Source organism: Culicoides brevitarsis, chromosome 2, assembly GCF_036172545.1.
Source record: "Culicoides brevitarsis isolate CSIRO-B50_1 chromosome 2, AGI_CSIRO_Cbre_v1, whole genome shotgun sequence".
Lineage (NCBI taxonomy): Eukaryota > Metazoa > Arthropoda > Insecta > Diptera > Ceratopogonidae > Culicoides > Culicoides brevitarsis.
The window spans coordinates 40,676,655-40,692,152 of NC_087086.1; the positions used below are offsets into that span (position 1 = coordinate 40,676,655).

General features: G+C 30.4%; 3 protein-coding genes across 3 annotated transcripts; 2 read left to right on the forward strand and 1 right to left on the reverse strand.

Moving 5' to 3' along the window:
• Window positions 1-23: 23 nt before the first annotated feature.
• LOC134831609 (small ribosomal subunit protein mS22) lies at window positions 24-1,465 on the reverse strand. The gene is made up of 3 exons (XM_063845389.1): window positions 1,227-1,465; window positions 1,048-1,171; window positions 24-984 (listed from the first exon to the last, which is right to left on the reverse strand). The coding sequence occupies exons 1-3, from the start codon at window positions 1,309-1,311 to the stop codon at window positions 69-71; spliced, it is 1,125 nt and encodes a 374-aa protein (XP_063701459.1). The 5' UTR covers window positions 1,312-1,465; the 3' UTR covers window positions 24-68.
• A 191-nt stretch (window positions 1,466-1,656) lies between these two features.
• LOC134830254 (uncharacterized) lies at window positions 1,657-5,512 on the forward strand. The gene is made up of 3 exons (XM_063843674.1): window positions 1,657-2,205; window positions 2,653-3,760; window positions 3,817-5,512. Exons 1-3 carry the CDS (start codon window positions 1,726-1,728, stop codon window positions 5,223-5,225), a joined length of 2,997 nt encoding a protein of 998 aa, XP_063699744.1. The 5' UTR covers window positions 1,657-1,725; the 3' UTR covers window positions 5,226-5,512.
• A 1,311-nt stretch (window positions 5,513-6,823) lies between these two features.
• Window positions 6,824-15,484, forward strand: LOC134830604 (insulin-like growth factor-binding protein complex acid labile subunit). The gene is made up of 5 exons (XM_063844142.1): window positions 6,824-7,347; window positions 12,416-13,362; window positions 13,426-13,505; window positions 14,161-14,359; window positions 14,426-15,484. The coding sequence occupies exons 1-5, from the start codon at window positions 7,043-7,045 to the stop codon at window positions 15,277-15,279; spliced, it is 2,385 nt and encodes a 794-aa protein (XP_063700212.1). The 5' UTR covers window positions 6,824-7,042; the 3' UTR covers window positions 15,280-15,484.
• Window positions 15,485-15,498: the final 14 nt, after the last annotated feature.

Here is a 15,498-nt window from a genome sequence, read left to right on the forward strand (position 1 = left end):
AGCACATGCCGTTAATTATCAAATTCACTTGAAATAGACTATTTTTATTACTCTACAAAAAAAAAAATTTATGACGACGCCACTTGACGAGCATCTCCCATCTTTTTCTCCATCTCTTCTCGACACGTTTGGATCGCAGTTTCGAGGAAAATTTTCTTTACGCCATGCGATTTTGCGTATTGCTCAATTTGTTGCAAAAAGGCCTCATCACGTGCATTTTCCTGCTTAATTTTTTCCGCGTCATAATCGATTTTTTGATGCATTCCGTGATTCGTGCCCGAAATCATTGCCTCATAATATTCCTTGGCAACGTCACGTGTATCTGGATTCTCCGTCAAACATTTTTGAACTGCTTCTTCATCCGAAATCGCATGTAGTTTGTGATGCAAGAGGATAATTTCGACGGCATTTCGCAAAAATCCTCGTTTCAAACAGTCCAACAAGAGATCGTCGATCATTTTGTGCCACGCGAGGAAGAAAGTCATCGTGCCAAAATGTCTCGTGGATCGTAAATCGTTGAAACGTTTATTTTTGTTGATGTGTTGGTACGTTTGCGACGTGATATCGTGATATTCCTGCTCATAAGGCTCAAATTGCGTGCATGCCCGATCCAGAATGAACTCGTATTTCTGTTCCTCGAGCACACGTTCGAAGAATTCGGGCTCAAACATTTTGGGTTTCGTGATTTTTCGGTTTTCGTGAGGCACGTAGATTTGTGTGACGCGCTTACGAACATCCAAAGGGGCTGTTTCAAGGTTTCCGTTTTGATGGCGCACCAGAACGACGCGTTTTGTGTCCTTTACGTCGAAGGAAATGTCGATGGCGACATATTTCGAATCTGAAAATCCATCCATTTCGGGTTCTTGGGAAATAATTCGCAAGTTTTCTTCGTGAACTTTCACTATGGGAGGCATTTGGAGCAATTTTTGGGCACGATGATGGGCGACTTTTACTTGTTTTTGCAATTTTTCGGCTGTCATGAACCTAAAACGAAAGAATTTTTCGAAATTAAGTCTTGGGAATTGAAAAAAATGTCAAAAAACTCACTGTAAGTCAACCAAATTTTCCTTTTTTGAAAGTTTACTGAAGATTTTGTCGTAATTTATGCCCGTAACAGACTTTAGCAGCTTCTGCACTTGCGGATCGATGAAAAATGGGGCAGGATCTTTGCCTAAAAATGAATTTTTAATGAAATTTTTGGAGAAGGAAGTGAAAAAAAGTCTTACCATATCTCAAGAATCCCGGCGAGGTTGAGCAAAACCTCAAAAATTTCATGTGTTGCCCGAAATTTCCTCTTTTACTGAGAAACATTTTTGTTATTTCTCGATTTTAAGCAGTTTTCAATCCAAATTTTCGATTATTTCAACGTGAAATTGCCTTAAATTGATTTTTTACAACTTTTCACGTTGATTTTGTTTTTTATCACTTTCGTTCGTCTCACTGATGGATATCCCAAATTTGCTAAGATTTCCCAAAATTGCTACAACTATCGTCAGCTATCAAAAATCGCGATTTTCTAATTCATAGTAGGCAATAAGAGACGAATGAAATTGATAAACAGCTGATCGGCACCAGCATGCAAAAAAAATTCCTGCCGACCCCAATGAGCATGGGCAGGTTTTCGAACACACCCCAAAACCTCCGAACCAAATCAAAACAAAGCACTTTCAGACCCTTTCAACGCCCCTTTTGGACCTTTTCTGCGTGTCAAATTCCAAATTAACGATGGAGGAAGCAGCTTCGGCGGCGTCACAACCCTCGAGTCACGTGTACGACACGCTCGTCGACCTGTTTGGCGCAAAAAGTAAGGATAAAATCGACAAAGCGATCGAGCTGACAAAACAAAGCGGCAACGTTCAACTCGAAACTGCGATAGAGATCATGTTTGAGCTGCTAAATCAGGAAACGGGCAGCGAAGAGAAGCGAGTTCAGGCAATACCTCCGCAAAAACCGTCCAGAAGCAATATTCAAACGGGGACCAAGAAGAAAACTCCGAATTATAGCTTAACGAGTCAAGTGATTGCGTCACGAGAAACACGAGAGCCACAAATTCCGTCGCTTATGGATGTCTCTCAGATCGAAATGAGCGCGAAATTCCTGCCTGACGAATACAAAAATGCTTGTGATATGATCGAAAAGGGTTACAAAGTGATGATTTTGATGCGAGGACTTCCCGGAAGCGGGAAATCGTTCCTCGCGAAACAGGTTAGAATTTAATTTTCTTTGAAAAAAAATTATTAACATTTTTTTTTAAATTTTTTTTTATAAATTTTTTATAAAAAAATTTTTTACAAAAAAAAAAAAAAAATTAAAAAATTAAAAAAAAAAAAAACAAATTTTTTCAAAAAAAAAAAAAAAAAAAAAAACCACCCGTAAAAAAAAATTTAAATATTAAAAAAAAAATAAAAAATTTTTCAAAAAAAAAAAAAAAAAAAAATTTTAAATTTTTTTTTTAAATTTTTTTTTTTAAATTAAAATTTTTTCATAAAAATTTTTTTTTTTTTAAAAATTTTTTTTAAATGAAAAAAAAAAAACAAATTTTTTTTAAAGCCTTTTTCAAAAAAAAATTTTTTATGAAAATTTTTTTAACAAATTTTTTAATATAATTTTTTTTTGTTTTTAAATTTTTTTTAACAAATTTTTTCATTTTAGATCGTACAAAACTTCAATTTTGACCCGAGAAATCACATTTTCAGCGCAGACGACTACTTTATCAACGTAAATGGCGAATATGTGTATGACCAAACGAAACTAACGGAAGCCCATGAATTCACCCAAAACAATGCCATCCGAAAATTACGCGAATCTTGGAGTCCCGTCATCATCGACAACACAAATATCAAACTTTGGAACATGTTTCCGTACATAAGACTCGGCGTGCAATATCGTTACAAGATAATAATCATGGAGCCCGCGACTCCATGGGCAACTACTCCGAAAACGCTGACGTCGAAGAACCAACATAACGTACCAAAGGAGCGAATTCGTCAAATGATGGACAATTACGAGAAAACGAACGTCACGAAACTGCTTCATACACTAAATTTACACGAAATTTACATTTCGACACCCACCGAATTTCGTCATTATCCGCCTTTTACGCGAAAATTCATCGAAAATCATCGAGAAGCGTTCCCTGAGTTGATACCTTCAGCAGAAATACCCAAACCGAGACGAGAAATTTTCGACCAAAAACCGAATTCGAGTCAAGAACCGACGGAATGTGATTCAATTCAAGTCAATTCTGACACAATTGATTGGCAATCGTATGAACAAGACAATTTTTGGAGTAAAATGGAAAGTCCTGGGTCGCCTGAACATCAAAGAAAGAAAAATTTCGAAAAAATTTCATCGCCTGTGGATGTTGTTCCAAAACCGAAACGAGAAACAGCGAAAAATTTCAGTCTACTTGACTCTTTGCAAGAAATGGCGCGCGAGGAACGCACAAAATTCCAAACGGAACAACAAAAAAAGGAACTTTTAGAGAAACAATCTGTGCCGGAATTGATTCGTCAACAGGAAGACTTGCAAAAAGAACTCGTGAAGCACAAAAAAGAGTGTCGGAATGAGAATAAAATGTTTCGGGAGATTCGACAAATGTTTCCAGCTGTCGGAATAAGCTATTTATGGGATTTATTCGTGAAATGCAAAGGAGATCCCGATTGGGCGATCGAAATTTTGATCAACGATCCAAAAGTCAATTCATATCAAGACCCTTCGAACGCTGAGGAGGATTTTGAATGCGAGGCATGTGATACAAGTGAGTTGAAATTTCTTAAAAAATTCGATTTTTTGTTAATTTTTAATTTTTTTTAGTTTCGAAGCCTTTTTTGGCGCCATCTAAGCCACAAACGCCCCCTATTTTGACAGAAGTGAAGGAAAAACGCACAAAAAAGGTCGAACCCGAAGAACAGGAGAAGCTCAAAAAGTTAATTGAGGAATCTTTTGTCATTGGAGATGAACATTACAGTTCGCATACACGTAAAATCCGTAATTTCAAACATGGGATTGTTCCTTCGGCTAATTTGGATGTCATGGAGTTCGATGAAGAGACTTCGAGTGATCCTGATCCGAATCAAGACGAAGAGGAAGTTGTCGAAATCGATCTTGGACTGACTTTTGTGCAGAAATTGGAGGAATTGTACGGTACAAACGTGTTTAAAGTCGAAAATGAGTCACTTTTATTGGGAGATTTGAAGTTAAAAACGAATATTTTTCTCACAAAAGGCTTGGGACAGCAACTTTACGCGCTGTGGTGCGAAAGTGTTCATAACCAACTCGAAGAACATCGTTTAAAGATCGCGCGTGAAGATTTAGAACTCGCTCGTCAATTGGATGCTCGTGAAAAGTACCCCGGAATGTTTCGCGAGGAACCGCCAAAGACCTTTCAGGACATCATCGAGATCGAAAAGGCGCTCAACGAGTACAAACAAGACATATCAAAGTGGAAAAACACTCTCCCTGACACGATTGCTTATAATTTAGCCAAAGACAAGTTACTCGCGCTCTTTCCGAACATCGATCGTGAAGTTGCCATCGAGATTCTCGCGGCGCACAAAAATAATTTGGACGAAACCATCAACGTTCTCAAGAATACCCTCAAAAATGACGTCAACGAGCAAGATTTGGAGAAACGCGGCAAAGAACTCTTCGCCCAAGCCCAACAAGAAATCGACAAACTCTCATCTGCCGACGAATTTTCGAAACTTTCGCCCGAAGACACGAAACGAGCCGCTCTGAAGGAGTTCGAAGAAGCTCGAAATATCGCCATGCATCATGCGCAACTCAAAGCTGAATGTGTTGCCAAAGCACGAACTGCCATTCAACGCAATGAACACGGCGTCGCCTTCTATTACACGCAAATTAGCGAACTGCACAAGAATAAAATCGATTTTTACAACAATCGGGCGGCAAATTGTTTGGTAGAAGTGCACAACGTTAGTCAAAACAGCGAAAATATGTTGGATTTGCACTATTTACATTCATCAGAAGCCATTCAATGTTTGGATTTATTCCTCGACAAGCAGATACAAAAGTTAATTTCCATCCAGAAGACATACGCGCATGTCTATGTGATCACAGGACGAGGCAAAAACAGCGTAAACGGAATTCCTGCCATCAAAATTCGCGTCAAAAGTCGCTTGAGGGAACGAGACTTGAAATTTTCGGAAGTCAATCCGGGCTTGTTGAAGGTTAAAGTGTTCCATAATTCGATGTTTGCCTAAAAAATGAAGAAAAAAGAGAAAATTAGAGTAAAAGAGTCACAAGTGCAATTAAGAAAAATTATTTTTGAGGTCAAAACTCTTTTTTTATCTCTTAGATTGTTATTTTTTTTTATTTTTCCCGTATCATTCACACAAATTGTGTAAAAAAAAACCAATTCCATGATTTATTATTATTATTTTTTTTATTAGACCCTTATTAGATGTTAGTTAGTATGAATAGTAGTTAGTACTATAAATAGAAAACATTCAATATGATTGTAAATCAAAACAAAAAGGAATTCAAATTATTCATGCAATAAAGATAAGCAAAACGATATTTTTTCATCAAAACAGTAGCTGGAAATTTTTTACTTTTAACCCGTCGAAGAATTATTTTATCGAATTTCATGATCAAATTTTTATTTAAAAATTTTTTAAAGTTTTTTCATCCAATTTTTTTAAATTTTTTTGATTCAATTTTTTTTTTAATTTTTTTATCCAAATTTTTTTTTTTTTTTTTTATTATTTTTTTTTATCAAAAAATTTTTTAATTTTTTTATCCAAAAATTTTTTAATTTTTTTATCCAAAAAAAAATTTTTAATTTTTTTTATCCAAAAAATTTTTTTAACTTTTTTTATCCAAAAATTTTTTCTTCTAATGAAATTTTTATCCAAAATTTGTTCTTCTAATGAAATTTTTATCCAAAATTTTTTCTTCTAATGAAATTTTTATCCAAAATTTGCTCTTCTAATGAAATTTTTATCCAAAATTTGTTCTTCTAATGAAATTTTTATCCAAAATTTTTTCTTCTAATGAAATTTTTATCCAAAATTTGCTTTTCTAATGAAATTTTTATCCAAAATTTGCTCTTCTAATGAAATTTTTATCCAAAATTTGTTCCTCAAATTTAATTTTTATCCAAAAACAAATTTTTTATTTGAAAATTTTCTTCAGTTTCTGAAGTTTAACTTTTTATCCAAAATTCTTAGAAAAAATAATAAAAAATAAAACTTTCCCGTCGTTCATGGGTTAAAAATTCCTCATTTCCATCAGACCACATTTCCCTATGACGTCAAAACTGTTTTTCAGCAGATGAATGTCTAACCCATGCAAAATTGTCTCGAAACAAGAAACAAGGGAAAATCCAAAAAAAAATTCTTACGCACTTTCCGACAAAAACAAACAAAAGGAACCCGAAATCCATTCACACGAAGAACCCGATCGGCTTCAGGAGAGAATAATGAATGAAACGTACGTACACGAAATGTGGCGCGCAAAATTCATTTATCAATGAACGAGACAGTCCGTTAGTGGCTCAGTTCGTGTTCGACTCTCGTAAGATGAAGAAGGTTTAAGAACAGAAAAAAATAATTTTTCGAAAAAAAAAATAAAAAAAAATTATTTGTGTGAAAAAAATTTGTTGAAAATAAAAATAATAAAGAAATAAATATTTACGTGAATTTGACAGAAAAAAAAAATTTATTAAATAAAAAAAGAGAATTTTATTCTAGAACAAAAAATTTCTAAATGAAATAAATAATACGAAAAAACACACATTCAAATTGTATTAAATGGTCAATCATCAATTAAATTAAATTATTACTACTTTATTATCATCATCATTATATGTATTTTATATTAAGTTATAAACAAATACAACAACAACACGAAAAAAAAAATCTATAAAGACACAAATCAAATTAAAGTCACTTTTGTTTAAAAAAAAAACTGAACTTTTATAATTGAGTGAGTGTGATTTCTCCTCAACTCGTCATTTTTGCTGCTTCAAGTGACTTGATAAAAAAATAAATGGTATAGGAAGAAAAAAAGTTCAATTATGGCAACTCTTCTTTACACAATTTTCGGCATAACTGCCGGCGCCTCCTTGCATTGCGCTCAACGACGCGAAATATCGCCGTGCACTTGTGCCCCGCACGAAACTTACGCGAACACGATTCAAGTTACCTGCGAACGGATGGACAATTTCACGACTGTAGTTGATGCCCTGCAAAATCGCCTTCCAACGAACTTCAATATTTGGCTGAAAATCACGCATTCGAATTTATGGGACCTGGATAACGCGACTTTTGCCGAGATGAATATGAACATAAAGAATCTGAAGCTGAATCATAACAATTTGACGTAAGTAATTTTTATTTTTTTGAGGAAAAAAACCTTCGACGAGGTCAACGTGTTCTAATAAACGTTTAAAGGTCATGTGTAAAAAAAAATATTTTTTTTTTAAATTAAAGAAAGTTTAATAATTTGTGTAAAGCGAAAAAAAAATAATTCTACGCAAAATATCTCAATTACCGCGTGTGACAAAGTACTTGTGGGAGGAAGAAAATTTGATGCTTCCGGATGATTTAGCACGTTTTTCAATACGTCATCGTCACATTGACCGAGTTTGGAATGAGAGAAGAACTATTTACGGATAGCAAAAAAAAAAAAAAGAAAAAAATGCAACTTTGATGTGTTTTAAACGATTAAACAGGCGCCACCTCTCATGATGGAATAAAATAAATATGTATCTCACATGCTTATTTAATCAGCATATGACGTTCTTGTCATTCCATTCCCTTAATTTGCAATAATTACAGTCATCTATCATTTCTTTTTCCGTGGCGTTTCTAACGATGAGATGAAGAATTTAGGAAGAGAAATGTCTGTCTGTTTGATTTTTTATGATCTGAAAAGAAAATTTGAAAAATATTTGAATTAATTTCGAAAAAAAATTATTTAATTAAAAAAAAAATAAAATAAAATTTAAAAAATTGAAAAATAATTTTAATTAAATTTTAAATTTAGAGTTCAATTCAGTTAAAAAAAATAAAATTTGAAAATTTAAATTAATTTTTAAATTTTAATTTTAAAAAAATAATAAATTAAAAATTATTTTAAAAAACTTTACAAATTTAAATTTTAAAATTATTAAAAAAAAATAATTAATTAAAAAAAATTAACGAAAATATTAAGAAATTAAAATTAAGAAAAATTTACATCAAGCTGATTATTTTAAAATTCCAAAAATTCCAAAATATGTTTAAAAAAAAATCTTTAATATAATTTATGTTAAAAGAATCCTAATGCTAAAAATGTTTTTTTTAAATTTTATTATAAAATTAATTTCAAGATTAAAAAAATTATTATTGAATTTATAAAAATTTAAATTAAAAAAAATATATTATTTTGAAAATAATTTTTAATTAAATATGTGGAATAAAATTATTTAAAAATTAAAGAATAAATAAAATTGAAATCAATTTAATATTATAAATTAATAAAAAAAATTTAAATTTAAAATTATAAAAAAATTATTTTAAAAAATAATTAATTAAAAATTATTTAATTCAAAATTAATTAAATTAAAAATTATTAAAAAAAAAATATAATTTCTAATTTAAAAATTAAAAAAAAATATTTTTCTTAAAAAAAAAATAAATTCTAATTAAAATAATTAAAAAAAAAATTAAAAAAATATTTGAATTTTTTTTAAAAAGTTTGAAAAAAATTCTTTAATATGATTTATATTCAAAGAATCTGAAAGTTAAAAATATTATTGATATTTTTTAAAATTTTAACATTTTTTAATAAAATTATTCAAAGAAAAAAATAATTAAAATTTTTATTAAAAATATTTATTAATTTTTTTTTTAAATCTTTAAATTTAATTTATTAAATAATTAAAAAAAAAATAAAATAAAAATAAAAAAAAATAAATTTAAAGGTATTTCTCCAAATTGAAGAAATTGTTAAAAGTATAAAATGCGATTTCATGAAATTTCCCCCCACAAAATAACTTCTCGCCATTTATCACACAAAATCTGTAAATGATCTGCGAAAAAAGCAGAAGAATCTCTTTCTGCTGTCATCACGCAGTAAACTTTGCATCGTGGTAATTTAAATACTCTACACTTAAAATATCTGATGAAACATTTTTTTCTCTCCTTTGATAAGTAATTACTGCGATGCGTGCATGCGAGATGCAACAAAAGCATGAATAAATCACACAAATGATCACATTATTAATATTTCATTAATAAAGAGACTCTGAAAGAGATGAAATTCCACACGGGCAGATTGTCGACGTAGAACAAGAAGCATTTTATTTATTTATTATTAAATGATGATTGTCGCGCACAGAAGCAGACGAGAACGGGCGAGAGAGAGCAGCGTTAATATTAAGTGATAATCAAAATGATTTGTAATGTGCGAACAAATACAGAGATAAAGTTTGCTTGGCGCCATCGGACTCACATATGCAATAAACCATATCTAACTGGATTTTATAATAATAATAATTTATTTCATTTTATTATTATTGAAAAATATGTTGTGATTAAACAAGGAATTAAATCCAACACACAGCCAAGCAGCACATTTTACGACAATACACGAAAAAAAATTCCGTCGTCGACGACGTCCGAAAAATCAGGGTACAAAAGAAGAATAAGTAGATCAGATTTCATCTTTTTTTGTGAATAAAACCCATATTTTACGATTAAAGGATGCGGTCGACAACGAAGCAGAAGATTTTGACATTAATTGGAAATGTAATTTGTTAATCGGATTTATTTTTTTGCTTGGTTTGAATTAATTAGAATTTATTTTTAGGCGAATTTTTGACGAAATGAGCTTTTTTCCCGCAGAATTCGATGAATGAGCCCAAAGATCATGCGATGGGCAACCATTATTACCATAATATCCAATCAATTAACGACATTTAATTAACTTAAATTGAGTTCTGATTGAATTATTGGACGATTTGTGTGTGTGATATTGTGCACCCAACGCGACACCGACGAGAAATTGAGCTGGTTGTAAAATGCAGTCCGATAGAGATTCCTCGACGAAACCGAAGAAACGGCATTTTTTGCATGTCAAGGTCTCGTCTCCGGCGTCAAAAAATTAATTATTTCGTCACATTTTGCTCTTATCAGTTGCTTTTTTGACATATTGTTTGAAATTTAATTTGTCAAAGCAAGCAAAGTGTTATCAATCCATTCAAGTCGCTGAAAATCGAAGAAAGTCGCGTCGGAGAAAACAATTCTCCAGCTAAAGTTGTTAATTTGTCGCGCGACCTTTTTGTCGTGAACTCCACAAAGACACGGGCGTCGATCATAACAATAAAAGTGCACGCGTTGATCGTGCTGCTTTGTCATGTCTGGCAGTCGGAGAGGAGAATTTAGCGAAAATTTGTCAAATGAAGAACTCTCACTCGCTTATCAATATCAGTCATAAATTATTAATATAATAAAAAAAAAATGAAATCACTTTGTCGCCATGTTATTCAATTTTTGATATTGTTTACACACCTCACTGATGTGAACTTGCGACAAATTTTATTAATAGACGTAGTCACGGGATACATAAGTGACTTTTTGTGCTTGACTTTGATGAGGGCACTGAAAAAAGTGCATTTTTTATTGAGTTTATTGAGGAAGTTAAGGAATTTCAGTAGAAAATTTGTTATAAAATTCTGATGACAAGTTACAAATTTTGTTAAAATTAAGCAAAAAAGAAAAATATTTAAAATTCCTTACAAGCCATAAAAAAATCAAAATATAAATATTTGACTCTAATATAAAAATTATTTTTTAAAATTTATTTCATAAGCAAAAATTTTTATTTTTTTATTCAATTTTTTTTAATTTAATTTTTAAAATATATTTTTTTTTTTTTTAATTTTAATTTTTTTTTTTATATAAATGATATTTTTTTTCTTTTAATTATTCTTTTTCAATTAAATTATTTTCTAAATTTTTTTTTCATAATTTTTTTTAATTCTCGATTATTTTTGAATTTTAAAAAAATTTGGAACTTTAATTTATTTATATTTTTTTAATTAATTATTTATATTTTTTTACATAATTTTTTTATATTTAATTTCTTTTTATATTTAATTAATTTTTTTAATTAAACTTTTTAAAACTTTATAAAAAATACATTTTTCTTAAATTATAAATTATGTAAAATTATTAAATTAAAAACTAAATTAAACTAAACATTTAATTTTTTATTTAATTTTAATTGATTTTAATTTAATTTTAATTTTAAGTTCATTTTTAAAATTTTTTGAATTAATGTTTTAATTTTTATATATTTTTTTATTTTATATAAATGACATTTTTATTTTAGCTTATTTTTATTTTTTTAATTTTTATTTAAATTTTTTCATTTTAATTTTTTCATAATTTTTTTTAATTATTTTTTTTAGTATTTATTTTTTTAAATTTTTAATATATTTTGATTTTTAATTTTTAATCTATTAATTTTTAAAAATTTAATTAAATTTTATGTAGACTTTAGAAATTTTCCATACATTTGAAAATTTAAAAAAAAATTAAAAAAAATATTTTTCATACAAATTAATTTCGTTATTGCTCAAAAAATCAAGAATCAAACAAAATCTTATGAATGAAAGACATTTGAATGGCACAAAAAGGTCAAAAAGTTCTTCTTATTTTAGATATTCACATCTTCAGACGACTAAAATTGATCTGTAAGACCTTTCAAATTTAAATTTATGCAAAATTTTATCTTTTGAATGCTTTCAAGAAGATTTTCGACTTTTATAAAATGTAAAAATAAATTAAAATTTACAAATTTTTTGCTGAAAAAGCGCTCAAATAATTCATTCACAACTAATTCTGTCTAAAAAATTGACCTCTTTGAATCAAATGTTAAACAAATCATTAAAAAAATCACACACAACAAAAAATATACAAAAAAAATATTTAACGTGTCAAAAATTTGATAATTTTTATGTCATGACACTGGCATGGCGCCTCGAAGAAAAAAAATAGTGTAATAAAAAATGTTCCCAAGCGCAAACTTTGCGTCGTCTGACAAAAAAAAATCAAAATAATTTTTTTGTTTGCTCTGTTATTGATTTAGGATTGTTATTTTTTTTTCGTCGTGTAACAAAAAGATAAGGATTATCAAGAAGTTGAAGCAAAAGTGCGTTATACATACCTGAGTCTCTGAGTCGTGACTAAGTAAAGGAACCTGATCTACATAATTTTCGACAATTTTCTAATTTTTTCGAAAAAAAAAAGTAAATATGACGCAGACAGGAAATACGAGGAAGATGATTGTTTGTTCAAAAGGTGTCAAAAGTGTCTAAAAATAACATCAACTCTGTAAACACAGGAAAAGATTATTATTTTTACGTATCGATAACAATTTCTTTCCTTTTTTTCTCTTCCAGATCGCTACCTGTTAGTACGTTCATCGCATTGGGTCGCACGGAGTTCCTCAGTTTGTCGGATAATGATTTCCACGAAGTGCCGCGTGACGTTTTTCGACACATGCCGAATATCGGGACGCTCGATATCGCTCGTGGGAGGATTAAACACATCAATCGCGATGATTTCAAGGCATTACCGAACCTGGGAACGTTAATTTTGGCAACAAATCAAATCGAATCGATCGACAATGGGTCATTTCCGAACAAAATTTTCAACTTACATCTGGGTCACAATAAAATCCCGTCGCTTAATGGCACCGTAAGGAACATGAATGACCTCCGAACACTTTTTATCAACGTCAATGAGTTGACATCGTTGGAAGACGAGTTACCGGAATCGTCGAATTTGCTGATGATTCTTGCAAATCGCAACAAAATTCGTCATTTTCCGAAGAGTTTCAAGAATTTGCCGGCACTTGATACGCTGTTCTTCGACAAAAATGAACTTGTGTCGCTGGATGGCTTGTTGAAACACGCGAAAAAGTTGCAACGCTTGTATGTGTCGGAAAATAAAATTGATTATTTGGCTGAAGATGAATTTTTGGAGGCACGCAACATCGACGAACTGCAAATGTCGCACAATTTACTCGTTTCGTTGAACAATTCGCTCATCAATATCCGCAATTTACGAGTTGCTAACTTCAGTTTCAACCAATTGACGACATTTTCGCTGAAAGAGATTCAAGGTTTGCGAAAATTGAGGAATTTGGACTTGTCGCATAACAAAATTGTGCTTTTGAAGAATACTTTGGAGAATGTCGTCGATAATGAGATCGTGTCAAGTAGCTTACTTTTTGAATTACGGTTGGATCACAACTTGTTGAAGAGTTTGGATAAGGCTTTGGTTGGTTTGAACAACTTGCGACATCTGAATTTGGCTCATAATCGTTTGACATCTCTTACTGCGGGTAATTTTTTTTGAATTTTTGGATTTTTTGATGAAAATTTTATTAAGAGGCGTTCATTTTTAGATGATTTCAGTAAAATGGAAGAGCTGGAGACGCTGGATTTGTCCCATAATCAACTTGAAACGTTGGCTGGAATGTCAGAAGTGAGATTTTTAATTTTTATTTTTTAAATTTTGAACGAAAATTTTTTAAAAAAATTCAATTTTTAGGCTTTTTTATATAAATTACATTTTTTGTTATTTAATTTTTTTTTTATTTTAAATTATTTTTTTAATATTTAATTAAATTAATTTTTTTATTAAATACAATTAAATTTTTAACAATTTTTATAAATTTATTTTTTGATTAATTTTATTTTTTTTATTTTGTAATAATTTTAATTTTAAATTTTTTTTTTAATTCTTTTAAATTTTTTAAAATTATTTTTATTTTTTGATTAATTTTTTTTTATTTTAAATTTAATAATTTTTTTTTTCAATTATTTCAATTTTTGAATTATTATTTTAATTTTCAATAATTAAAAAAAATCAATTTTAGGGAAAAATTTTATTTAAGAAATTTAATAATTTTTTTTTTAAATTTACGAAAAATTTTAAGACAATTTTTCAAAATTAATTTTAATATTTTCAATAAAAAATTAAAAAAAAATTATTTAAAATTTTTTAAAAATTAATGTTTTTAAATTTTTTATTTTTTTTATTAAGAATTTTTTTTAGTTATTTTTTTTTCAATTTTTGAATTATTTTTTTAATTTTAATTATTTAAAATTTTCAATAATTAAAAAAATTTCAATTTTAGGCCTTTTTACCATCCCTTGAGACCCTGAATGCCTCATTCAATCAACTTACCTACATGGAAAAGGACTTTTATGGCTTGCCTGTGCTTTGTACTGCTGATTTGTCGAACAATATCATCAGTCACATCTCAATTAATCTCGTTGCGAATACCCGTTGCAGTAATCATGGTGTCCCGAATAAGTTGAAGATTTATTTGCAAGGTGATATTTTCACTTTTTATCCTTTTAAACTTCGATTTGACTCGAAATTTTTTAATTTTTTTGTAGAAAATCCCGTTTTGTGTGCAGATAATCTCCCTGAACTTGTTGGCGCGATGGAAATGCGTTTCGCTCGTTTAATCGGCGTCGCTCATTGTATCGTTCCTCAACAAATTGTCGATCCTTCGCTTCACATGCAACCTCCATTGACACTTCAAAAGATGATGAAACCTCAACCTCTCGGAGTTTCGCCAATTTTACAGCCAATGGAGCCTCCTCCATCGATTGTTCAAATAATTGTTCCTGCAGCTCTCATTCAAGAAACAGCTCAAACGACAAATGTAACTGACGAGAAGCCTCTCGAAAGTGTTTCGAATGACACGGAAACAGCTTCTCTTCCTGAAGTTCATGCTCATGAGGAACATCCGCACGAAGAAATCATCTCGAAAGAGGAAAACGACACGATTCACGAGGCAGAAAACACTCCTGATGAAGAAAACGTCTCGGAAGAAGTCGAAGAAAAGGAAATTTCAGCTCCGAGTCTTCCAAAAGCAACGATACAAGATATTCCCGCAGAGAAATCCGTTGACGATGCCATCATCGAGTCCGAAGATTCGCCCGAAATTGACCCGATTCAGGAGTTTAACAAGATTCGAACAGCTCCCGATGGGTATCCGTCGTTGCCGGAAATTTTGCATGAAGTTTTGCCGCAACCGCAGAGAACGCACGCGAGTTTGGGCGGCGATGACGAGGGAATTGTCGGAGAAGAAATGGCGGAGCTGCGTGAAGAATCGCCGTCAGACATTCAGAAAGATGCTGCTGCTACTGCAGATCATCAAGAGACGCAGGCAGTGCATGATAACGACGACGACTTACTGCAGAAGGAACTCGTTGATATAGCTGATGATACGCCGCCGTCTTAAAAAAATATTCTTTGAATTAAGATTTTTTTTGTCGTTTTTGTATTTAAATTAATGTCTGTTCGCTCTACTTTCTACCTACTTACCAGTCATGTCATCACAAATTCATCGCTAGATTTAGGAATTTCTTCGTAAGCTTAAAATAATTCATTTTTTTCGACTTTTTTCCATCAAATAAGGTTGCCTTAAATTTATTTTAAATTTTTTGACTTACAAAAAAAA

Excerpts from the sequence above, each read along its gene's own strand:
- LOC134831609 (XM_063845389.1), bottom strand. The coding sequence starts at position 1,311 with ATGTTTCTCAGTAAAAGAGGAAATTTCGGGCAACACATGAAATTTTTG. Across the intron at positions 1,172-1,226 it reads GCCGGGATTCTTGAGATATG|GCAAAGATCCTGCCCCATTT; the intron begins GTAAGACTTTTT and ends ATTCATTTTTAG. Across the intron at positions 985-1,047 it reads GAAAATTTGGTTGACTTACA|GTTCATGACAGCCGAAAAAT; the intron begins GTGAGTTTTTTG and ends CTTTCGTTTTAG.
- LOC134830604 (XM_063844142.1), top strand. The coding sequence starts at position 7,043 with ATGGCAACTCTTCTTTACACAATTTTCGGCATAACTGCCGGCGCCTCC. Across the intron at positions 7,348-12,415 it reads CTGAATCATAACAATTTGAC|ATCGCTACCTGTTAGTACGT; the intron begins GTAAGTAATTTT and ends TTTCTCTTCCAG. Across the intron at positions 13,363-13,425 it reads TTTGACATCTCTTACTGCGG|ATGATTTCAGTAAAATGGAA; the intron begins GTAATTTTTTTT and ends GTTCATTTTTAG.
- LOC134830254 (XM_063843674.1), top strand. The coding sequence starts at position 1,726 with ATGGAGGAAGCAGCTTCGGCGGCGTCACAACCCTCGAGTCACGTGTAC. Across the intron at positions 2,206-2,652 it reads AATCGTTCCTCGCGAAACAG|ATCGTACAAAACTTCAATTT; the intron begins GTTAGAATTTAA and ends TTTTCATTTTAG. Across the intron at positions 3,761-3,816 it reads ATGCGAGGCATGTGATACAA|TTTCGAAGCCTTTTTTGGCG; the intron begins GTGAGTTGAAAT and ends AATTTTTTTTAG.